The sequence below is a fragment of the Lepeophtheirus salmonis genome, chromosome 6 (genome assembly GCF_016086655.4).
Source record: "Lepeophtheirus salmonis chromosome 6, UVic_Lsal_1.4, whole genome shotgun sequence".
In the NCBI taxonomy this organism is placed as follows: domain Eukaryota; kingdom Metazoa; phylum Arthropoda; class Copepoda; order Siphonostomatoida; family Caligidae; genus Lepeophtheirus; species Lepeophtheirus salmonis.
The window spans coordinates 16719691-16744352 of NC_052136.2; the positions used below are offsets into that span (position 1 = coordinate 16719691).

The window sequence follows — 24662 nt, forward strand, 5'->3', positions numbered from 1 at the left end:
CAGAACACGTAACCAAGCCTTAATTTGGCGTAAATCATTTGGAAAACGAAAAAATGATATATCCGTGCATGGAAAATGTATCCAAAAGCAGGCATTTTTACACAGAAAAGTTATTATTTTTAATAAGCAATTACTTTTATTCTTTTAAACTAGGGGTTTATGGATATTTCTGTAGAATGATATGGAATCACCTGACGTTTTAGCTGTAGTATGTTCATACTCTCCTATTCTAAGGCACTGGGTATGCCATAACTAAGGGTGATAATTTTGGTAAGAATACAAAAGCGTGCGATGAGAAAAGAAAAAATACGCATGGCATCATTGATTGAATAATATAACTAAAATATTCTTCTATCAAAAACGTTATCATTCCCGCCATTGTTATTCAATATTAATATATAATAGTCGATAGAGAACTGAATAAAATGCCTAAAATAACGTCGCCTTCTGTCTGGATTTCTGAAAATGGTCGCCCAGGAATTTGGAAATACTTATCGGCCGAGAAACAGATGGCTTGTCGGATTTGTCGATATAAATGTGCCTTTAGTCCCCTGTCTAGAATTACACGCCACTCATTATCCTCATCTCATATCAAGAGCATGGATATTCATCTAAAAAATCAAGTTAATGATGAATACATCAAGTCAGACTTAAATATTGATCTTACAAAGATGTTTATTGCATGTCATATTCCCTTATCCATTGCTAATCATCCGACGTTCAAAAAATTTATGGAGAAATACACGGGTAAACCCATCCCTTCCCGAGGAACCATCATTAAATTAATGGAGGATGTTGGTAACGATGTCATCTCCAAAATCAAAGAAAAAGTCGAAGAGAAGGATATTTTTGTTGCTGTCGATGAGACAAAAGATAATCAGGAGCGATCAATCACTGCTTTATTGATTGGTCCTTTGGACGGCTATTTCTTGGGTCGTCCATATCTCATCAACGTGATGGACATTAAACGTGCTAATGCCAAGAACATAATAAATTTTGTTGTCGAGAGTATTCAAGTTACTCTTGGAACCAACTTTAATGCTACTCGCCTGAAGGTGTTTATTACGGATGGAGCTTCTAACGTTGCTGAACTTGCTCGTAAAGAATTCCCTAGAACAAATGAATTAATATCCGAAATCAAAAAATATTTTTGAACGCTGGACTAAGAAAACGTAAATTCGCTGCTTCTTACCAAATTCCCTTACCCCCAGCTCCAGTCATTACACGTTAGGGAACTTGGTTAAAAGCAGCAAATTACTATTTCAAGCACTTCATAGTAATCAGGGAATATTTAAGTAGCCTCCATGAAAAAATGCCTTCTATAATTAAAGCAAAGGAGATTATTACTGACGAATATATATTTGAAGAGTTGACCACTATTCATAATAATCTCAATCAAATTTCTGGGGCCATCACAGCTTTAGAAGGACGATTACCCTTACTTGTCAGCATTACCATCGTTGAACTGCTACGAAATGATATTAAACTAGAGCCATTCCGATCTAAATTGACTAATTTCCTATCAGAAAATCCAGCTTACAATGAATTACGAGACCTAGCCTGTGTTGAAGATTCAATTTATAGAAATACCCCCATTGTAAATTGTGAAGTTGAGAGAATTTTCAGCATGTTTAAGAGTCATCCACACCAAATTACGATCAAAGTTATCAGTAAAAAGTATAAAATATTTACTAATTTCGAAATGGAACTCTGAATTTTGTACCATCTAACAGTAAGTATTCATTTTTTTTAAATCTAACCATAAAATATGATTCTATTTTAGCTAAAAATATCAAGAATGATAATACACAACTCATTAAATGACAAAAACAAGTGCTTAAATGGTCACAACAACGGGAGTTGTAGCTTTGGATGGTTCGCAACTAGTTTTTCTGACACTAGTTTCTTCACTTAAAGACTTTGGTATGATCGTTAGGTTTTCCAATATTACATAGTCTATAAATATTACTTTTTTGTCACTTAAGGATTAGCTATGGTTCATAAGCTCCAAGAAAGGATGTTCAAAAAACTCATAAAAAGCAAAAACAACGGCTTAAATGGTCACAACTACGGGGGTAGTAGCTTTGGATGGTTTGCAACTAGTTTGTCTGACACTAGTTTCTTCACTTAAAGACTTTGGTATGATCATTAGGTTTTCCAATATTACATAGTCTATAAATATTACTTTTTTGTCACTTAAGGATTAGCTATGGTTCATAAGCTCCAAGAAAGGATGTTCAAAAAAACTCATAAAAGGCAAAAACAACGGCTTAAATGGTCACAACAACGGAGGTATTTGTATTGGGTGTAGCATTATAATTAGTAATTGTGTGTATCCTTCATTATAATAGTATGTTGTTATACAAGCATAAATCACCAGGGGTCTTTTTTTGATGCTCTTAATAAGGAGTAATATCGCCGGATATTACTACATAATTTTTATATCTAAGATAAGTAATTAAGGTTTAAAATTTTACTGCATGGATTAACTTTTCTTTTCTTAGATAAACATGAAATAAATGAAAGTGGGATTCTAGAAGCTGTTCGTACTAAGATTGGAAGAAGATATGGATTTAAATCTAACATTATTTTATGATTTTGACATTTACTTTATTATTAATAATTAAGATCTTATCGGTAGAGATTTTTCTATCCTGTGCACAATTGTATATGCAACTTGCACATGAGGAAAAAAAGGGTGATGATATTTTTATTAAACCCCACGTCTGGCTTGTGTTTTGCAACCTAAAGTTATGACATATTGAACTGAATTCCGATGTTAGAACAAGAAAATATTATTTGGATCAATCTATTATTTCAATATTCTGTGTTTATAATTTATTGTTATTATTAGTTATATGACTCTAATTGTTTAATTTTGTATATTTAACTTAAATGTATGATGGTTTATTTTTTAGTATGTAGATTATATTTAATTTAAGCCTTCTATTTTAAACTTGGAACTTCAAATATATTTCGAAATACTTTTACTTTGTCGTTTTATTAGTTATTATTCTGAGAATATGGTTCATAATGAATAACAATTTCATTGAATGTGACGTTTTCAAATCCATTGTAACGGATAAAAACCGTCTAAGTCAATTATACGTAGTATATTTTTATTAAACATTTTGCTAATAAATTCTTTCGTTATACCCTCAAAAATCATATAATAAAATAATATATATAAATAATCATAATAGAGCAGGCAGATGATAATCTCATCAGTATTTAAACAATAATACCATATGTCTTTCTCCCCCCCTTCTCCTCGCACGCGTTATTCTCTACAATATTATCAACTATAGCCATAACGCTTTTCTTGCTAATGTTCTACTTCCCCCCACGCTTTTTAATAGTGACGTCCAAGAATATAATATACAGTTCCTGTAAATTATATAATTTCTAGTATTATACAGGGTAGTACAGCAAAACGTGGACTGTTAATTAATGAATATTTTCTCATTACTATGAAAAGGTTCAGCAATTCTTTTTTGTTATTCTGTTTTGCCGTCCTTTTTACATAAACAAACTAAACAAATTATTTATTTCATAATCATGAACAAGCAACAAGCAAAAAGGCTACGCATCTCAGATTGCAAATGGGTAAATTGTGAAAAATTTCTTGGATTTTCCTCTGCGTTATGGGCTCTGATGGAAAGAAGATACCTCCTTTCTTTTTCAAGGTTGGACAAAAAATCGGCCAGGAGGTCAACTATAAGATGATTAAGTACAGCCCCTCTCACACGTCCTCTAAGTGCTAAAAGTTATGTGCAGATAACATGGTTCGGTTCTGGTCCAAATAGATACGGCCCCCTTCCTCACCAGATTTGAACCACTTAAATTTTCTATATGAGTACAAAACAAGCCTCAAGAGAGCCCCGTGAAAATGAGCTGGTCAAGTATTTTAACAATAGGACGAAGACTTCTTTCTTTTTTTTTGTCCGTAAGTTAAAAATTATTTTTTCTACAGTGCTTTAAGGATGCTCTGGCAATAAAAATGTGTGCTAAAATTGAATTTGATTTTAACCCTCCACCCCCTCCCTAATCCACACCAGTCATAAATTTAAATACCGACTATGTATGTACAAGGATTGCTTGAAGTTAACAACTTTTAGGACTAAATGTAGTTCAAAACATTCATGTTTTCTTATGTAATGAGTTAATTAAACTCAAGTACATTTAAAGTTTCAACTAATATTTTATTGAAATAGAACCGACAACAAATTTAAGTTGCTGAATTTAATTTAGTAATTGAACCATTAGATAATGATCTTTTTTTTGTCATATGTATGATGCTATTGGCTTCATTGATATAAAATTTTCCACTGAATTGCAAAAAAAAAAAAAAAAAATCAGCTTAGGCGACGTAGTCTTTATAATTATGATCGTCCTTATAGGAGTGTCATCAGCTTCTGCCTCATAAAACTTTCCATCAATAAACATAGTGTCTTTAGAATGGCATAATTCATCAAAAATTATTGCTACCTTTCGAGGTCCTGAAGGAAGCGAATCTAACTGTGACTAGAGATATCTGCTTGTAGAAGAAGATATCACTAAATTTAAATTTAAAACTCCATACAATTTTATCAAGTATGAAATGAATTTGGGTCCAATGTTCCCAAAAAAAGGTAACACTTATTAATAATGACATACTTTTCAACGGAACTATTTAATGAAGCAAAAAAAAAAACTGTAGTTACTGTAAAATAATTGGATTATTCCATATGGCCACCCTCAGCATTAATGATGGCCTCCAACCTCCTTCTGAAGCCTTGCCACACCTTGATGATACAGTCTTCTGGCATTGCATTCCAGGCTGACATGATGGATGTATCCAAGGATGCTGTTGAGCTGTGTGATTTGGTAAAGGCAACTCCTTCAACCTGATCCTAAATGTTGTAGTCCAATGGGTTCAGGTCGGAGGAGCTGGGAGGCGTTCCCGCCTTGAGCTTGTTGAGGAGTAGTACCTTTTTGCTTTTGTTGAAGTATTGATGAAATGTCTTTCTTCTGGCCCATGAATTCATCCCTAGCTACTCATGAACGATCCTATGGAATGTACTGGAGGTCAAGTACATTACTTTTACCGTACCACAAATTGTCCTGATTAGATTTCTCTTGATCCGAGCTTTAAAAGTATAGCTTTTGTCGGAACTTAACTCTTCCTCCCAGGTCCTTTCTTCCTTTGGACGATCCCACGCTCCTCAAATTGTGTTTTGATTGCATAGATTGCCTCTTGGCTCATCCCCAAAGCCTTAGAAATCTCTGTTACTGTCATTCCGCTTGATGACATGTCGACTACAATTTGGCATTTTACGTCCATGTCGTCCAGAACAAGGTATATAGAATGTAATTTTTTCTGTATATCCTGGTCCAGAATAATTTTTTCAAACAAAGATGACCAATTCTGCGTTATAAATCACTCAACCTTGTTAACACTGTCAATTAATCTATTATTTTTTTAAAGACGTATGCTGAAGTGTTATTGTAAAATAAATTTATTTTATTTAATGAATATTTATGGATGATTATTTACGAATATTTTCACTTGTTATTTGTTATTATACAGTAAAAAAATGAGTATTACATATAAACTTATAGAAAATATGACCTTCTGGTATGCTTAACAAATTATCTGGTAAACCTGACAGAATAAAATAATGCAGGAACACTGAAATGAATATGGAACGATTTGTTCTTTTTGGGAACGCTTTTTTTTACTAGAGTGCAAATGGATTTATCATTTATCATATTAATAAGTTAATTTCAAGAATCTATTCTTTTCAAGAAATAAGGAAAGTATGAAGTCCTTGAATTACAATTTGGATTTAAATCTATTAAAACTAATCCATCTATTAGTCAATGTTACCATTACAAGGTTAGGTAACAAGAAAATTGCCTTTTTTCTTCGGAAATAGTTTTTAGACTAGTATGGACTGCCTCTCCTTCTCCTCATATCGATGCTAATGTCAAATAAGTTCAATCTTCGGAATATGTAGTAAATTGAAACTTTAACAGGTCATAAGTTATTACATATCCTTTTTAAACTACTAAAAATGTATTTTTATATTGAAAAAATAACATATAACTTTGATTGAACTTAATTCTATAATGAAACAAATATAGTATGCACAATATAGAAATGATATAGAAGAATTCAATCTGATTTCAGTTTTGATTTTTTTTTTCTATTATCAAATTTTTGCAAACAATTTTCCTTTTTTTATTCACAAGAAGATAGTTGTTTACTTCAGACACAAACTTTTTTGCAAACATATTGAACATTTTTGATGCAATTCGATTAAGGAAAGTGCTGCTGAGAAGGTTAATTTCAAACCATGCTGTAGTTTGATTAGAAATAAAAAATTTTCGTGTACCTTTTACAAAACACTTCTTGTAGTAGCCGAAGATAAAATAATATTTCACCTTTCTTTATTTGAAAATATATTGTAAGAGTTCCTAGAAATGTCCTCCAAGAAGATAGATTATATCACTGGGCTTTTTTAGAACCTCTCAATTAATTTCATTAAAATAGGAGTCTAATTCTTCATATTTTCCCAATTAATCCATTGGGAAAGTAATATCTTCATTCGAAGATAAGAACTTGGTGGAACACTCCAGATTTAACGGGTTTAAAATAAAATGGGTAACAATCCTCTTTTAGATTTCAATGATAGGGCTTCCTTGTTAGACTTTTGCATATATTTCTATCATAAGATTGTAGATATGTATGATTTCTGGCTTATTTATAGATCGTACATCAGCTCAGACATATTGAATGTAATATAAAGTATAAATGTTTATATATCTGTGATAGTTCTTGACATTGCAAATCACAATAGGTTTTTTCTAGTTCTGTATCGTATTTTCTATATTATTATTTTAGTTTTAGTTTTTGATTTATATATCATATTTTAGAGTTATATTTATATAAATATTTGGGAAATAATTTTATTCTCATATATTTTGTTCTGTATTTTTTGTTTTCTTTCTTTTATTGTTTTGCTCTCTATATTCCTAAACAATTCCAAGTAAAGCCAGCACTAAGCAGGATGTACGTGCTATGAAGTTATTTAAAAAAAAAAAAAATGTCTTCTTATGTAATAGTTTGAATGCGCCTAATTTTGAATTGGGTTATCTTTTGAAAGAAGATATAAAATATTAATCATTGATATTTTATTATAAGGATTTTTTTTAAATTTAATCAGGAGTCCTTATCAAGTAGTATAATGTGTAGATTTGAAAAGATACGTTGAATCCATACTCGAAGATAAAGCAGCTGTGGTTCAATTATGTCAGGACATAAATGAATGCATTCACATAAAACATTTCCGTATAACTTTGTTTAAACCCTTCATCAATAAGATCAAATAAACTTATTTGGACATAGAATTCACAGTAGGAATTGAATAAATACCCTACAATTTTATTAAAACTATATCTTCCTTGGCAAAAATATATTAGAAATAATACGTTATAACATCTAAATGAAACTATGTAGGTACTTCAATCTTGTTTAAAAGGAAAACATTTGATCAGAAGTATGACCAAGCTTTTCCAAATTATTAATGCACGCAAATTTGATCATAGGAGGAGGACCACACATCAGAGTAATCGTATCGTATCCTGGAGGAAACAAATTATCATGAATCATTTCTTCACTTATATATCCACTGCTGTATTTCCAATCTAAAAGCCAAAATATAAGAAGGTATTAGATTTACAATTGATAAAAATGTTCAAGGAGTCATCACCTTCATTGGGTCTATCTAGTGTGTACCAAATTTTAAAACGATCCGGGTTGGCAGTACTTATAGCCTCTAGTTCCTTCCTTAATAGAATATCTTCTTCCGTTTGATTAGCATAAAGTAAGGAAAGACGAGTTTTGTCGTTTTCATTACGAAAGACGGATGTGATTAATTGATACATTGGAGTGATACCAGTACCGCCTATTAAAAGAGAGAAAGAAAAAAACTTGTACTAGCAGCTAATCATTTATAAATAGTGCATTTACCAGCAATTAAAGACACGTTAGATTTATGCATAAAATTCGGAGAAGAATTTTTATTGGGTTTAATAGCAAACTCACTATTTCCCAAATATTCTAATAAACCATTAGGTCCTCTAACATCAATAGTTTCTCCAATTCCCATGTCATTTAGATACTGAGACATTTTCCCTCCTTCAGGAAACTTGGGATGTTGATTTTTAAAGTATACTTTGACGACAAGGTCCATGTGGCCCATATGTTCATCATCATTTGAGGTTGGTGTATAGGGACGGACAACGAGTTTTCCATCAACTTTTGCAGAGAGATATACATGTTGGCCATTAGGAAGGCCTAATATATGATGTTCAGAAGGTAAAGCAAAACGAAATAAACGAGTATCATGAGAAATGTTGACTTTTTCAACGAGTTGAAGAGGATATTTTACGTTAGGATCCAATAGTGTGGTCTTTTTAGAGCGCTTTTTGATGAAGTAATATCGAGCAATGACAACAGAGGCCAAAAAAATTCCAACCCCAACAAACAGAGGTATAAACTATAAGCAAATAAAGTTCAAACAATTTATTAGAAATAATATTTTGAAAACATAATGTAAGGGAGCTAATGCAGTACCTTGAGACTCCTACTTCTATCTGCATTATCCATTTCAAAGGATTTAGATAAAATTTCAACAAAGACTCGGATATGACGCACGTACTAATAGATCTGCAGATAAACATACAAAGCTTTTTAAATAATAAGTTTCCGCCAATAAATATATGTCTGAATTGTCAGATATTATTGCAAAGCTTCATTTAAGTGTTAATAACATCGAAAACAATGGAAGGATTAATTTCTTACTTACGGAAATAAATAAAAATTATTTCAAATAATATATCTTGTGTACAAGTTGCAACTCAAAAAAACGGTATTTTTAAATGAGGAATTAAGAATATTTTTGGCAGTCCTTAATTAGCAATTATGTCTGTAGCCCTGTCGAGTTCACTCTCGGTCCGGTCCAGTTCAGTCCTACAAATTTATCAAAAGGACACTCAACTTTATTTCATTTCTTTCAAATATCTTCTGGTACTGTAAATCCTTCGAACTGACAGTCTTAAGGGCCGTTTCTAAGACTGGACTGGGCCAAATAAATAAAGTTTGACACAGTACTAAGCATTGACATAAAAGTATTTATGTTATTAGCGAAAAATTCGAGATATCCAATTTTTGTTCTCCTAATTTTTTCAATATAGGGCAAAACATTAAATATTAATCAAAGTAAAAAATATTTTACAACGTGAAGTTTTATTATGAAGGGGAAAAAATGGCAAGGTGACTAGTCACCTACTTGCAAAATGGAAGGGTAAGACTAGTACAAGTAAAATTTATTTTTAAGGACCACTGTAATGTAACGTTGGTAATTAAAATAGTGGATGTTGTGATTAAATAAATCCTCATGAGACGTAGAAATTGTAACTTATAAAATTTGAACAAAATCGCAACGTGCACGCAACACAAGAATATAGATAGGAAAAAGAAGACAGAAAAAAAAACAGAACAAAATATAAGAGAATAAAATTATTTCCCAAATATTTATATAAATATAACTTTAAAATATGATATATAAATTAAAAACTAAAACGAAACGAAAAAAAGCATAGAAAATACGATACGAAACTATAAAAAACTTATTGTGATTTGTAATTTCAACTATCACAGATATACAAAATGTGTCTGAGCTGATGTACGATATATAAATAAGTCAGAAATCATGGATATCTACAATCTTATGATACAAATATATGCAAAAGTCTAACAAGGAAGCCCTTTCATTGAAATCTAAGGAGGATGTTGTTTAGTTTTTATGATGCATTGTGCTGAAAAACTTTTCTAAAAGTATATCAGCTGCAGTCCCTGGAGGTAATTGATAATTCATGACTTGAGACTCGAAATTATTTTTCTCATGCTTGATAAGAGGATGATCGCTAAATTCCTTTGAAGGGAGAAAAAAAAATATTTTTTTTTAATTTCACGAACATAAATAAATTAGATATTTGCAATAATACCCGAATTAATTTATCTTCAATATAATTCCACATCCATTTTTTATGTTGTACCGCACGTCGACGACGCAGTTCTCCACTCTGCGTCATTACTTTTTGAAATTCTTGCATTTTCTCCCAGACCTCTGGTAATCCTACTTTAGTCTTTGACGACATTAGCTTCACCTACCCAAAAATAAAATTGTTTTGAGATGACCAATATTACATATTTCTTAAAGTGATACCTTAGGCCTCCAATATTTAGACTTAGGTCGCATAAATTTCAAAGCAGACAAATAATCCCCTTTGATCCTTCGTGCAGCAGGTTCTAGATCCCCATCTGCTTTATTAACAATAATAAGATCCCCTTGTTCCATGATTCCTCTTTTAAAACCTTGAAGTTCGTCCCCTCCTGCAGGAGGGATCAATAGAGCGAACATGTCTACCATATCTGCTACATGATACTCGGACTGTCCTACCCCTACAGTTTCGACTATAATGAAATTAAATCCAGCGGCCTCACATACAGCAATGGCTTCATTGGTATTTCGAGTAACTCCTCCTAAATGACAGCAATTGGGGGATGGACGAATAAAAGCATTTGGATCACGCGTAAGTTCGGGCATACGGGTTTTATCACCAAGGAGAGAGCCTCCAGTGGAGCCAGAAGAAGGATCCACAGCGAGAACTGCCACTTTGTAGCCTGAAATACACGAGCATCGTTGATTACTTTAGTTCTTATAATGACTTGTATTATGGGGGATTTTTATTAATGAAAATAAAAAATACTTTCCTTGGGATGTGAGCATTACCCCGAATTTCTCAATGAACGTCGACTTTCCTGCACCGGGAGGGCCGGACAGTCCGAGTCGAAAGCATTGGAGGGTATTTGCGTTGGCAAGGTGATGTACTTCCGTTATTTTAGACATGAAATATCGAGCTTCTTTCATTTTTTGTTTATTTGTGGACTCCACAAGAGTAATGGCACGAGCAAGGGCCTGTCTCTCATGGTTTAAAACCCCTTTTAATAGATTGTCCGTAGAGTAAAATCGACGGATTACTCGCCACATGTTTTTATAGTTTAGTTTCGTATGATTGATAATTTAATATTTATACTTCAAAAGTCTAATAATAGCATGTAAAAAAGAAGAAATAAATATTCTCACCGACTGATCGGATTCCTTCTTCACCATTCCAAAAATATGAGTAAGCAGAGTAAATACTGAAGAGTGGTTTGACTGTTCGAATTATTGTTTATTTTTTTAAAACCAACAGAAAATCAAAATGTGACTACGTGACGTATAAATAAATAAGTAAAAGATTCTACACAAGAGGGCGTGAATTATATGTCAAACCCTGTTTTTAAACATCCAGCTGGCTCCTCCACCAGCGCGCAACCTCTCTTTCAGACAGGTTGTGCGCTAAAACATTCTTCAAATTCTTCAAGGGTTACCATGTTGATTTTCGGTTTCTTTTTTTAACATGCCCATTCTACAATACATGAGTGTCTATTGATTCTCCTTTGCTCTCTAATCTTCAAAACGCATTTTTGTATTGCACATACTCTCGTTTTCATCATTTGAACTTCACTTCCTGAACTTCAAAGCTGTAATAAAATAACCTCGATTCACAAATCAAAAACTCCTCTGCTGCTGAAGCGGAGCTCTTTTCCTTCCACTGTTGTCTATTTCCCTTCTTCTTTCTGTTTCTACTTCAACTGCTTGCCATTGCTCTTTTGAGTCTTTTCCTTCCTTCCTTCCTATTTGATTTCATTTCTATGCTTAATGCTTAGTTATTCCGTTCGTCCGTATATATATCTGACTGTATGACTATTAGTTATTTACTTAGTAGTTGCTACTTGCTTAGTTGGATCGTTCTTGACTTGACACATTAGTCATTTCATTCACTGACTGACTTCGCTTCCTTCTTTTTCCTTTTGAAAGAAGCTGTACGTAGTTCTCTTGCCTGCTATGTGCTATCGCCTATGTATGTAGTTAGGCTCAAAACAAAGATGCCATGAGCTTTAAATCCCAGAAGAGCCCCTTTTCCTCCTCCTCTACGACGTCATCCTCCTCCTCCGCCGCTACCACGAACCACCGGAGCTCTCTCCCTGATGAAGACCCAACCTACTATAAGTTGGTTCTCGTGGGGGACTCTGGTGTGGGGAAATCCTGCCTCTTGGAGAAGCTCATTGACTCTTCTTCTAAAAATACATTCATTTCCACCATTGGCTTCGTCATCCGAACCCATGTCATTGTCCATCAGCAGAATCACCTTAAGCTGCAAGTAAGGGGGGACTGCTACATTAAGTGGGATTCATGATCAATGATATCAAGGAGCATTTATATTATTTCTTGTTATGTCTAGGTATGGGACACTGGGGGCCAGGAGCGGTATCGTCCTGTTCTAGCCACCTGCTACCGTAATGCATCAGGTGCCATCATCGTATTTGATATCACAAATCCCACATCTTTTCTTAACCTATCCCAATGGTTGGATGAAATCTCAGAGTTCTCTGAGGAGCCACTCCCCAAAATCCTCGTGGGGAACAAGGCAGATCTCTCAGAGCGGAGAAGAGTTTCAAAAGAAGAGGCTCAGAACTTTGCCAACAAGTGGAAGATGGCGTACATTGAAACGTCAGCTCTGGAGTCTACTAATGTCAAACAGGCTTTTATTGCACTTATTCTACAAAATAATAAAGGATAATAATAATTAATCTATCCATCACTTTTGGGTCGCTCAATGACTCCTTCTAGACAGAGAGAGGGAAATAAGTTATTATCTACTCCCCTTACTTACATAACCAACAAATCTACAACATCTTAATCATTCAATCCTTAGTGCGTAAAGATACACATGACATCAACACTTCAGTAGTTTCTTACACATTGAAAACTCCCTTCTAAGATGTATAATAAGAAGTAGAAACCTTAGTCAAACTAACAACAATTTACACAGACGACGTTAAGGAAACACTTTAGTAATATATATTCAACATCCCTTATTGAGACCTATTTTTCAAAAAGGAAGCTTAATTAATTGTGTAATAATTTGAGCTTCACTAAATATTATTATATTTCTCTTCGTTATATTCATGCTTTATTTTTTTCTTTAACAAACTGTTATTAATTCCTTTCACTATATATATATATATATATTTTCTGTTATTAAAAAAAGCTTATTTATTCTTTGTACTAGTTATGTGGTGAATATTTGATCATGAGTTCCATTCCACGATTTTTTTTTCTTTTTTGCTATTAACTAAAATAAATACAAATTGCATTTATTCAATTTTATGATGTTACATATTCATAATTAGACTACGTGATATTCCTTTATTTCGCTCCTCACAATGTGAGAATTGATTAAAAAATGGAATGATTCGTCATTTATCTCTCCACAATTAATAAATATCTGTATTTATGCTATTTTGTATAACAATTAACAACTTGTCAATTTTATTATAAAATTGAGAAAAAGTAAGAAAATATATTATCGGTCAATTATATTGTTTATATTATATTTATTGTTATGTATTAAAATATAAGTGAATAGTTGATGTTATACTACTTAATTAATTGATTAAAAGAAAATAATAGTTATGAATATATATAATTTACTAATTATAATTTATTTATTCTGATTTATTGATGGAATATATTCAGATATTTATGATAATAATCCAATTAAATTCGAGTTTTATTTATACTGACAACTAATACAAGCATAATAAATATAAGTATGCAAAAACGGATGTAATTCAAAAATGTTCAAAAATAAAGCGATAGCGCAACACTTATGGAAGTAAATGAAATTTATATTATTAGCCTGTATAATGCAAATATATGTTTAAAATTATTTGAGCTTTTAAAGAGCAAGAGTGGAAAGTAATTGTTGTCCAGTATTTGATATAAGGCCTTTTAATTGTTGTGCTTGTTGAATTTTTCGACACATTTGAATATATCCTTGATAATCTTCATTCCCCTGCATCGGACTAGGCAAAATACTCATAAATAAATCTAATGACAGAGTTTGTGCTAAATAATTCAATATTTCTTGCACAGATGAGTACCATTCTTCATGGTATGGGTGATTTGGTTCAGTGCTTAAATGTTCCTGAAGTGTCTCTAGGAGAAATCGCCAGTCCTTTTCTTCTGTGATCCTCTCTTTACAAAAAGTCAAAAGAACTTCAGGATGACTCTCTGAGAGAGCCTGAATAGCAGTTGGATTGTCTGAGCAGATTATTTTTAGAGAGATAGCTCCAACGGTATCTGGATATATCGAGAGGTAATCCAGGACAATTTCATAGTATTGACTACGATTCTTGGTTAATATTGGGCAACAAAGTAATGACTGGAGTTTAAGCAGAGAGTTTTGACACCAAAACTCTGGGGATTCAGCATCTAAAAGAGTTTCCCTTGAGCCTCCATACTGAAATGGGGGAAGCATTTCCAAGTATAAATCACGAGGTCCAAATATATCAGAATCGATATTTTTATCTCCAAACCTTATAGGTGTGGATATACAGGATAAGTAAGACCGAATCAAAGATTTGAGTACTTGCAAAATATCCGGATCTTCCTGGGTAGGGTTTTCTAGAAACTCAACAAAAAACGTTTCCAAGAACAATTGTAGAACAACTGCATTACTGTTGTCACGATTTACAAAACTACCCACAAATAACTCTAAAATATGTCCTAATTTAAAAGCATTCCCCTTGATTAAGCTCACGAGAACCTCAACAAATATTTCAGGAACAGAGTCTCTTATGAGTAAAGCCAAATCAGAGAATGTGTCTGGAGTATTGTTAGAGATACTCATATCCAAAAGAAAATAATGATGCTCTATTAGTATTTCTGAAAGAGCGACATTAGGTAAGGATCTAATCAATTCCCGCGCCCCACTTTCCTCGCCTCCGCCATTATTGTTTGAGAGTAGGGCAAAAGCGAGGACCTCCTCAGCATTTGGAATGGACTTGGATTGAATTAAATATTTTTTTAAAGATATCGTACATTTTTTTTTGTTTTAAATGATCGAAATTGAGATGATCTAAGAACGATGAATGCGAGTTTATCAATTGCCATTAAACCAAGGATGCCGATTATTTTATCGGTTAAAACAGAATCCAATACATTTTCATTGATTGTTGGATGGAGTAATACTTCTGTGAGATAGTGTAAGAACCCCATGGGTAGATAATTAACAGACTCTCGTGCTTTAAGAGCTTGATCTATGACAAAAGATATTGGTTTCCCTGATAGCCTATAATAAGGCAAAGCCAGTTTCCATTCCTTTTCTTCTTTTCTGGATACATGGTAATTGGCTAATTTTAGAGAGGACTCATCTAGGAATGTTTTTGTTAATGTTATTTTCTCCACAATCTCCTCTCTTTTATTTCCGGCTTCTAATAGCGCCCATGATAGTCTATGAAACCAAGTTCTAAGAACAATATGGGCCTCGCATAGAAGTTGTGAGCATCCATGGGGACTACTTTCCTTATTGAGTTCAGCCAATTGAATCATGTCTTTATATATATCAAAGTGTGATGGAAGTTTCAAAATTGTAATCGTATGACGGATTTCTTCCTTTGATATCAAAACAAGACGATCCAAGGATAATTCCAAATATAGGGCTCCTTGAAATGGTCGGAGACCAACTAAACAGATAGGAATATCACCACCAGGACATGCATTCACCTTAGAATTTGAAATGTTTTCTGCTTCCATTACAGTGTAGTATCCGGATCGTAGTGTATACGTTTCCAAGCCAGTCTCTGTCAATGCATGCAAGAGGGACGGCTCAAGAGCAATTTTTCTAACTGGAGCAGTAAACGGATAAGTTGCTATTCTTTGAACGCCGCAGCCTCGTCCACGTTTACGCAAATGTCCAGGCACGTGATATAAGTATCCCTCATTAAAACTAGTAAAACAGACGGTAAAGGACATTAAATGTGGGTAAAATTCACATTGTAATGGGTGTAGAAATTGAGATTGACTCTGCAATGATAGCTCTGTATTTTTGACTTTGCATTTACTCCAATAGACTGGGATGATTTTCAAATTTTGAAAGATTTCGTGTCGAACTTCAGATTTAAGCATGGAACATCGTAGTAAAGTTAAACACTCAGCTTCAAATTCAGAATCAGGCCTTAACTTATCCAAACTAGGAATTATTTTAATTGAAGTTGATTCTGGGGATTCAGTGAAAGGACCAAATACTTGAGTCATTATCTTAGGGGATCCAAGGCTGAGATACTCCTAAACAACAATAAATAAAAATATATATACAAGTAAAGTTTTAGATGTACGAATTCAATTTTATTGATCTTACTTTGTTTGCTTCTTCCACTTCAGGAAAGAATTTATTGGACCAATCGGGACCATCAATGTCCTTGAAGTCTTTATGCCTCACAATATTCCCGACATAACCCTCCAAATGGCCAACTTGTGAAGTTTCTGAGTCTTGTTGTCTTTTAAGAGTGATATTGTTGTGTGAATCTAATCGTAAGAACTGAGGGCCGCCTTTTTGATTTGTATATTCATTACCTAAAGTACCTTGATTGATGAATTCAGAGTCTGAACTATAAATATGAAATTAAATAAATTTATCTACATAATGATTGAACACCTAATGGATGTGACGTAATTACCAAAAGCTATAGACACTCAGGGATCGATGTTTTCTTTCATCTGTTGTTTCTCTAATTTTTATTTTGAATAAATGAAACTCCGTGGAAGAGAGAATACCTAATACATCCTCGACCAAAGAAATCTCTGTTGGGGAGAAACTTTGATAGATATGAATGATTTTTTGAAAATCCACATAACTTTTTCCAGGACCATTTGTGGAGGTCACATATTGATAAATAACAATTAAATTTGGGCTATATGAGATAGCCACATTTCCAGTGGATGGACAAACACAGCACACAACAGGAGGACATCCCTTGATGGAGCCAAACTCAATAACATCTAGCACAACAGCTTCTCCATCCGCACCGGAACACGGAGATACTGCTCCTGCAATACGAGGTATGCAAGAGGCTTCTTGGACAAGTGGATCCTTCCAGTTCATATAAGCTCGAACAACAGTGGACTCAGGACCATTTCTTACCTCAAGAAATAAGAAATATTGTCCGTGAGTCGAGTAAAGAATGCTCTGAACGGAATCAATGGTTTGAAAGTGATGAGAGACTGGAGAGTGTGGAATGTCAAGGCGTCGCACCTCTACGTTGGGAGACTCATCTTGGTAGACAATGAGAAGGAAGTTGAGATCCGTTGCAACGCCTGCAGAAGCCACATTCAAAGAGGAGCAACAAGGAGTCACATCTTCAGACACGAAGTGATGCACTGAAATCACTCGAACCATGTTGTCATCCGATCTACATACAAAAAAGGGAGACGCAACAACTTTGATACTTCGAAATCACTGTTCATTCAAAAATATATTTTATATTTGACTTACGTATAACGGGAGTCCAGGCCCAGGTTATGAGTGTTGAACTTTGGAATGCTCATGGATATGAGAATTCATATTTCATTGAGATTCTGTATTCCTGAGACTCCGAAAACATTGAATATCAATCTGTTCTGCTCAAGTAAAGGACTAATCAATAATTATTATTAATTAAGGAGCTAAAAGGGAAAGGAGGACTAATCAGGAATAATAACTAAGGATGGATTCTGCAACTGCCAGCTGGCGTTCAAGTCCACTTGCTATTACTATGGTATTTGTCTATTTACTATTTTATTTAGTAGTTAGTTTAATAGTTTATATTTACAATTCTCAATTACAATTTGTGGCCTCACTCCTTAGCAAGTAGTAAGACATTTCTCCTTTTTCTTAGTGGAGTGTCATCTTAGAAATTACGAATTAGAATCACAAACTGAACTCTCTTTCTCTCGAGTCTAGCTAGTCTTAGCAATAACTTTAAATAACTAATAAAAAATAATTAAATTTTAATTCGATTTACTACTACTTACTCCTAGTTAGTAGTTAATTATAGTTATACTTTATAATTATTAAATAAATAATAGTTAACAAATTAATTCTGAAGTGGCAACAATAATTAATCTAATAAGTAATAACTATATGTAATAACTAATAACTAGTCACTACATGAATAGTGTAACACTAACAGACTCCACTCAGCTCATAGTGATAGTAGTCACTACAATGTAATAACTCACTAATAAGTAGGGATGTAAACAACATAGAGGGCGTCTCAAATATTTTTCTTCATGAAAGGGAGCTAGGGAAGTTTTTTTAACAATTTCAGGATAGATTGATATAATCAACTTATCATAGGTAGCTATAGACTTAGATAGCCACAGATTTTTTCAAGTGTAGCACCAAAAACAAAAAAGATTAATAAAGTCAACAGTGCTAAAATATCATCAAAAATTTATGAATAACCAAATATGATATATTTAAGCAGTATTTGTTTATATATTCCCTTAAATTGAGACCTTTTAATAAGGTATAATTCCGCATTATCAATGATTTAAAAAAAAAGAATAACAAATCTTAATCAAAATGTGGAATGTATTTTTAGGATTTAAAAGGGTTTATCAAGAATATTCCAATAAAGTTGTTTTTTTTCAGAAGACACAAAAGGATAATTTAGCAACTTTTCTTTGTTGATTCTTTTTCCCCCATCAGAGTTGAACGAATTTTATCATTTATTGACCTTACAAAGTTCCTGATATTGACATTGAATACCTTGCTCAATAAATCCTGGTATTTTTTATCTAGAAGTGAGAATGCACTTTCATCGCCATTGATTCACCGCACAATTGAAAATATTAGTAGAAGATGAAGCGTTGAACAACTTTTTGATTAAATCTTGGCTCTTCAAAATGCTAATTAGGAAGTTGTTTATGTAGCAAATTGAAAAAAAGAGCACATTCGAAGGGGTAATAATTCCTCTTCTATTAATCAACTTTATTAAACTGTTTTATCAGCTTCTTCTTAGGTGTTAGCTTGAATATTATTGACATCGAAGGAACCCTCTTTAATTAAAAGATTCTTGGAGCTGGAACAAGATTTTTTTTAGAGTAGCATTGAGATCGGTATCTTCATTGGTAAACTCAATTTTGGTGTTACAGATGTTAAACACCAAATATAGGTCTCCTTCACATTCCAATTCATTGGTGTCTCCAAATATTCCGGACAACTCGGTTATTAGAACTTTGGTATATTTTGAAAAATCGAAGTTTTTTTTCTCCTTGAAGAAGTTATCATATTGAGATGAAATAGTTTGCCCCTACCATCCAAAAGAACGACCATTTTGACTTGTTCTTCTAAGTTATTCAATGCATCTTTAATAAGACATTCTTCTTTTTCTAATTCTATGCTTTTCAAAAGAGACGGAATTTGCAAAGTCTCTGTAAGTATTCCATCTTTCTTACCCGATGTATAAGTCCTTAGGACCGTTGAATTGTAAAAAAGATCGGACTGAAAAAAAAGACTAAAAGGAGCAGGGGAAAAAGAATGATAAGGGGATCAAGTCCTAGGAGTAAACTAACACTAATTGTAAATCCTCACCAAGAAATTTTTATTATAAATTTCACTTATCCTAACTTTTTAGTTATGTACGTGAAGAAACTTGCAAAAAGTGTTAAAGGGAATGTCTTTTGAATCCCCAGGTCAAAATACTAGCTTTCACCATTATTTTTTATTATTATTAAAACACTTGTTTCTCATTTTAAGTAGAAAAAATCAAGGTAAAAATACACTTCCAATGAGTTTTAATACTATCTGGAGGAGCACAAGCAATCTGTTGTGGTGAAAAACATTTTTTTTTTTCCTGAGAAATTCGACTTGGTAAACTCATGTATACAACTCAAAAAATATATTTTTTAAAAGGTTTTATAAAATAAAGTTTAAAAACTTTTTTAAACTAATCATTTAAACTGGTAAATTTACTATTCAAAAATAAAGTGTCAACTTCAGATCGGGTTTAGATTCAATAGATTCTGTTTAGATTCGGTCGAGATTATTTAGTATGTTTTATTCAAATAATATTAAAGCATGAACGTCTTTAAGAGTAGAAACGTGCGTGATTATACATTATAACCTCCATTTATCTTTGATTAATAATGTAACTAATTCATAACGATGATAATGTATTTATATGTTAGTTGCCGAACAGAAAGGGATTAAAAACTTGATAAAAACTGTATCAATTATTCATATCCTCAATTCATGAGTTTAGAAGGATCAAAATAATGTTATTTAAGTAATTAGATTTAAATTGAGCCGGCGCTGCAGTTAGTAAAGTATCATGTATTTATGGACGAATTTGAATGGATTTGGAATTGGAATAAGTTTTATTCAAATAATATGAAATGTTTCCCCATTTATTTTGCTTAAATAAATGTAATTAATTTATTAGTATAAAAAAGATTATTATATATTATTTAGTGCCTAAATAGAACCAACAGGAAAAATCAGGCAGACTGTATTGATTTTTAATATTCCCATTCCTGTGCTTAAAAGGATCAATATAATGTAACTAGGTACATCTCATTCACATGAAATAATAATTATGACTATGAACTGGCAGTCACAAATATTTACTAACTAAGCCGGTTTGTAACAAAAAAAAATTTTTTTTTATTAAAACTACACATATCTAGGAATAAATTATTCTTAATTTATAGTTTGGAATAATATTTTGTGATCATGGTTCTGAATCCAAACATTTGAATCATGCAACTCCAAATCCATTTGAATAATTATGCAAATACATTCAGCTATATCGATTTTATGAATTAATTACATTAGTATTGAAAGATCAATTGAGGAAAGTATTTCATATTAATTAATTATTTGAATGAAACTTAGTAAATAATTATCTTGTACCAACACAAACTAAAGTTGACATTTTATTATGAATGACAAGTTCGTCAGTTTCAATAATTAATTTAATTTTTTTTTTTTGAAAGTTTACATTAGAAACCCCTTTAAAATAAATCTACTTTGATTTTAAATTTTATACCTTAAGTCAATTTATCATTTTTTGCTCAAAAACTATTTTTTATCATTTCAAATATTACTCCTAAGTGAAAGAGTTGTTTAAAATACCACGTGATGTTATTATAAAATTACAACTACAACAAATATTATATTTCTATAATTGTTCAAAGGTCATATGAGTTTACCAATTCGAATTTCTCAAAAAAAAGTGATGTTTTCCCCATAACAGGCTGCGTGATTGGATCTTGTGCTCCTCCAGATAGTATTATAACCAAAGGGATAAAAAATATAGTGCTTACTTGCTGAAAAAATTGAAGAGAGAGACAGCTGATGCATACAAACAACATAAGGATCAAAACATTCAAATATTATATACTAAATAGTCGTTTCGTCTTACTTAATAATGTGATTTTAGGGGCCTAATGGATAATGAGGGTACTCAACTTACTTCAAATTATTCTCTTATCAAAATTGCAAGTATAAATATAAAATCTTTAAAATGCAAAATAGTGCATTATTAATGCTATAATGATTCATCAACCTCAATTTTCCCTCTTAGGAAGGAGTATCATAATTCCTCTTTAAAAGTAATATCTACGATTTGTATTTAAATTCGCCTTGAATCGCATGAAGCCTATAACAGCACAATGAAGAACATTTTCATAATTTATTTTTTCTTATAAATTCCTAATATTCTCGTTTGTTCTAGTTCATAATAATTTTAATGAAAAATGTTTTAGAATATTTAAGATAAATAAACATAAAGTTTAGTTAATTCAAAAAAATATTATATACTAATAAAAAAAAAGTCTTTCAACATATTATTGATATTTTTCAAAAGATTGATTCTTAAACGGTATAAGATTCGTGAGGACACTACGAATCTTGGTTCCTTCTATAGTCTTAGTTTCTAGCTTTCCCAAGTGATACAGTTTTATACATGCATAACATAGATAAATTGTTTTTATAAGGGAAAATACATTATTACATTCTGGAGATGAATCAAATATATGATCACTAAGGCATTGAAAGACCTAATTTTTACGAAAGCCAATATTTTTCAGAACTGCAATGCTAATTTTAAGAGTCAGGCTAGAATCTCTCGGCAATGCCTGTTTTGTAGAATTTAGAAGTATTTCAAACATCTTTTCAGTTTCTAGACAAACTTCAATTACATCCTTAGAAGGATAGATTGATGCTGTTTGATACTATCCTCCCCAATTTTTTTATTTTATCAGAGTATAATCGACCTTGAATTCGTTGTCAAGACACCCCAAAGATTCAATGCATTTTTCACAAGATTGTTTTTTTCCAATTTTTTCACTACAAATCTGGCAATGTAAGTGATGGCCACTCTTTTATAGTCCAAAATTGCTATGCAATAATTAGGATTAGGCACTTTGCTATAGTCATGGTCGATCTGCAAGGGACCTTCATCAATTAAGCCATGTTTACAAATAAATTCCATATGGTTGCTATCCATATTTATCTGGCATCTTCCTTTGTTTCCCTGTGAAGATAGAAGGGTGGTGTTATCTTGACTAAAGCAATTTCCTCTCGTTCCTGCTTTAATCTCATGTTGAATGATCAATCTTTTATGAGCGGATGAAAACTGTCTGACCGAGGGATTATTATTATGCCAGTTGGCAGAGTGAATTGTATAGAAGAAAAGTTCGAAGTGGTCTTGACTAAATTTGTATGTTAGAATATATTTTAGATAATTTGTTTCTGTAAAAGAATTTTATAAGTCTATAAAACTTTGAATTCCAATCAAAAATCTAACATATCCTGTTTTTTGCTTTGTATTAACAACTTTTTGACCGCTGCAAGTTTATAATGCTGTGGCATAGTCATGGCTTGATTCCAAGAGAGGGTGCCAATAATCATAGTTGGATCTTTAGTTGAGCTTCCTAATATATTCCGAGAATTAAAAAGTTCAAATAAGGCGTCAAATATTCTAATGAACTCCACTATAGCCATATAGTTCGAAAAGTTTTTGTGTTGAAGATCCTTTGAGAGCATGTCCAAAGCATTTGCTACACTTCTCGAAAGTGTTTGGCACGCCAAATTTACTTTCATTTTCATTCTTCTCCCTTCAATGTGAGTTTTTCGCAACACCGTTCCAGATCTCAGACCTTCATGTTTCTGTAATAAGTACAGTTAATTGATAAAGCACCAACAAATCTCCTCTCCTTTTTGATTTTTTATAACACCAAAGGATGCAAATGAGCTTCATCATATGGCAAATATCAAATATAGCTGCTATCCTGATTTCAGGACTGGAAGGATGATGAAACGTAGTTTGCATATTATTTTGACAGAGAAAAGCCCCGAGGACGTTAAACATAGCAAAGTTGTAAGAGGGTCCATCACATGTAATAATAGGAATGATTATACCCGTATCATACGATTTACTCAAAGCCGTACGAAATAGATTTCCTTTTCTCTTTCAGATAATCCATGAAAGATAAAGTTTCCAATAGGTATTTTCCAACTCCCATTGATGGCAACCACCATCAGTACAGGAACCTCTGTGGCAGGAGGCATTACATCGTCGGACACTCCCGTGCCAATATCCAAGTACCCATGGTACTTACTGCCATCAAACTCAATCGTTTTGTTTATACTAATTTCATCTAGAGTGAGGTTGCAATAGATTTTTTTGCCGTTGGGGCTTTCTTGTTGCTGAGCTTGTATTCTTAATGCTTCAAATGATTCTAGAGTAAAGCCAGGAGAACCATCTTCCCTTAATCCAGAAACCATATTTATTTATTTATTTTGTTACATGGTGACATAAATCTTTAGCATTGGTTATCTGCTTCTGAAACCTTCGTTCGCTTTGACAAATAATTTAATTTTAAAAGCCTTTTAATCTGTTGAAAGAAGTTCATTTTTTCTCGGAAAGAATCATAATGTCTCTTTTTGTCACCTCTCCAAGGATTACATAGTACTAGGTAGACCATATGCATGATCAATAACTATCCATTGCTTTAGAAGCGCTGGATTTTTAGGAAATCTGAAAGTAGATGGTTACTTATAATATATATGGAATATTAAATTAATTAACAAGGATGCCAAAACATATTATTGTTTTATAAAGTTATGAAAATACGGAAAAAAGCTTATTTTCACATTATTGTGGTTGAGTTCATATTTTTCAACAATTTACTAGCAAGATCTCTGGGGATCTAGAAAAAACAGTCATTATTGAAACACAATTGAATGCAATGTAAGCAGGCATTGAACTCTACAAATTAAATAATATTAATATATCAAGTTCCAATTATATCCATTATGACAAACTTACCTAATACCAAACTCCTGTTTTAAAAATTACTAATTATTAATTTATTAAGATTTTAAGAATAGTATTCGTAATAGAAAGGCTTATGTTGACATAATAACTGAATGTTTTGATCCTTGTTTCTTTATTGTTCATCAGCTGAACGCTTAAATAAATTGTACTCGTCTACAAGAGAGTAATCACTCTATAATTTATCTCACTATAATTTATAATTATAACTCATTGATACTTCCCCCTCCCCGACACCAGGTCACCAGGTTGAGTGACTGAGCATGTACGTCCTGAGCTAGAGATGTTCATGTTTGTTTCACTTTTATTTCTTCCTCAATGCTTATTCGAAATACCTTTG

At 32.4% G+C, this 24662-nt stretch overlaps 5 protein-coding genes and 1 long non-coding RNA gene across 9 annotated transcripts; 2 read left to right on the forward strand and 4 right to left on the reverse strand.

Moving 5' to 3' along the window:
* Nucleotides 1-310: 310 nt before the first annotated feature.
* Nucleotides 311-2990, forward strand: LOC139905722 (uncharacterized). Its single transcript, XM_071889378.1, has 5 exons — nucleotides 311-1732; nucleotides 1784-1923; nucleotides 1986-2139; nucleotides 2202-2292; nucleotides 2352-2990. Exon 1 carries the CDS (start codon nucleotides 426-428, stop codon nucleotides 1152-1154), a length of 729 nt encoding a protein of 242 aa, XP_071745479.1. The 5' UTR covers nucleotides 311-425; the 3' UTR covers nucleotides 1155-1732; nucleotides 1784-1923; nucleotides 1986-2139; nucleotides 2202-2292; nucleotides 2352-2990.
* A 4397-nt stretch (nucleotides 2991-7387) lies between these two features.
* LOC121120160 (NADH-cytochrome b5 reductase 3) lies at nucleotides 7388-11339 on the reverse strand. 4 transcript variants are annotated; one of them, XM_040715002.2, is made up of 5 exons: nucleotides 11196-11339; nucleotides 8621-8713; nucleotides 8015-8543; nucleotides 7755-7949; nucleotides 7388-7689 (listed from the first exon to the last, which is right to left on the reverse strand). In XM_040715002.2, exons 2-5 carry the CDS (start codon nucleotides 8651-8653, stop codon nucleotides 7517-7519), a joined length of 930 nt encoding a protein of 309 aa, XP_040570936.1. In that variant the 5' UTR covers nucleotides 8654-8713; nucleotides 11196-11339; the 3' UTR covers nucleotides 7388-7516. The 4 variants fall into 4 exon arrangements, with proteins under 4 accessions (XP_040570936.1, XP_040570939.1, XP_040570938.1 ...); XM_040715005.2 differs by having other exon boundaries at nucleotides 8621-8733; XM_040715004.2 differs by lacking the exon at nucleotides 11196-11339 and adding an exon at nucleotides 8853-9016.
* LOC121120159 (methylmalonic aciduria type A homolog, mitochondrial) lies at nucleotides 9553-11213 on the reverse strand. Its single transcript, XM_071889095.1, has 4 exons — nucleotides 10818-11213; nucleotides 10275-10727; nucleotides 10054-10215; nucleotides 9553-9980 (listed from the first exon to the last, which is right to left on the reverse strand). The coding sequence occupies exons 1-4, from the start codon at nucleotides 11097-11099 to the stop codon at nucleotides 9843-9845; spliced, it is 1035 nt and encodes a 344-aa protein (XP_071745196.1). The 5' UTR covers nucleotides 11100-11213; the 3' UTR covers nucleotides 9553-9842.
* A 610-nt stretch (nucleotides 11340-11949) lies between the features above and the next one.
* Nucleotides 11950-13720, forward strand: LOC121120161 (uncharacterized). The gene is made up of 2 exons (XM_040715007.2): nucleotides 11950-12315; nucleotides 12397-13720. The coding sequence occupies exons 1-2, from the start codon at nucleotides 12046-12048 to the stop codon at nucleotides 12733-12735; spliced, it is 609 nt and encodes a 202-aa protein (XP_040570941.1). The 5' UTR covers nucleotides 11950-12045; the 3' UTR covers nucleotides 12736-13720.
* Nucleotides 13721-13828: 108 nt separating this feature from the next.
* Nucleotides 13829-18213, reverse strand: LOC121120162 (BLOC-2 complex member HPS3). The gene is given in 6 exon segments (XM_071889096.1): nucleotides 13829-15042; nucleotides 15045-16286; nucleotides 16360-16609; nucleotides 16679-17410; nucleotides 17494-17663; nucleotides 17810-18213. Coding segments are annotated over 5 exon segments (3423 nt in total). The 5' UTR covers nucleotides 17547-17663; nucleotides 17810-18213; the 3' UTR covers nucleotides 13829-13896.
* A 3444-nt stretch (nucleotides 18214-21657) lies between these two features.
* Nucleotides 21658-24646, reverse strand: LOC121120705 (uncharacterized). The gene is made up of 2 exons (XR_005865159.2): nucleotides 24317-24646; nucleotides 21658-24025 (listed from the first exon to the last, which is right to left on the reverse strand). It is a non-coding gene; the product is annotated as an uncharacterized lncRNA (long non-coding RNA).
* Nucleotides 24647-24662: the final 16 nt, after the last annotated feature.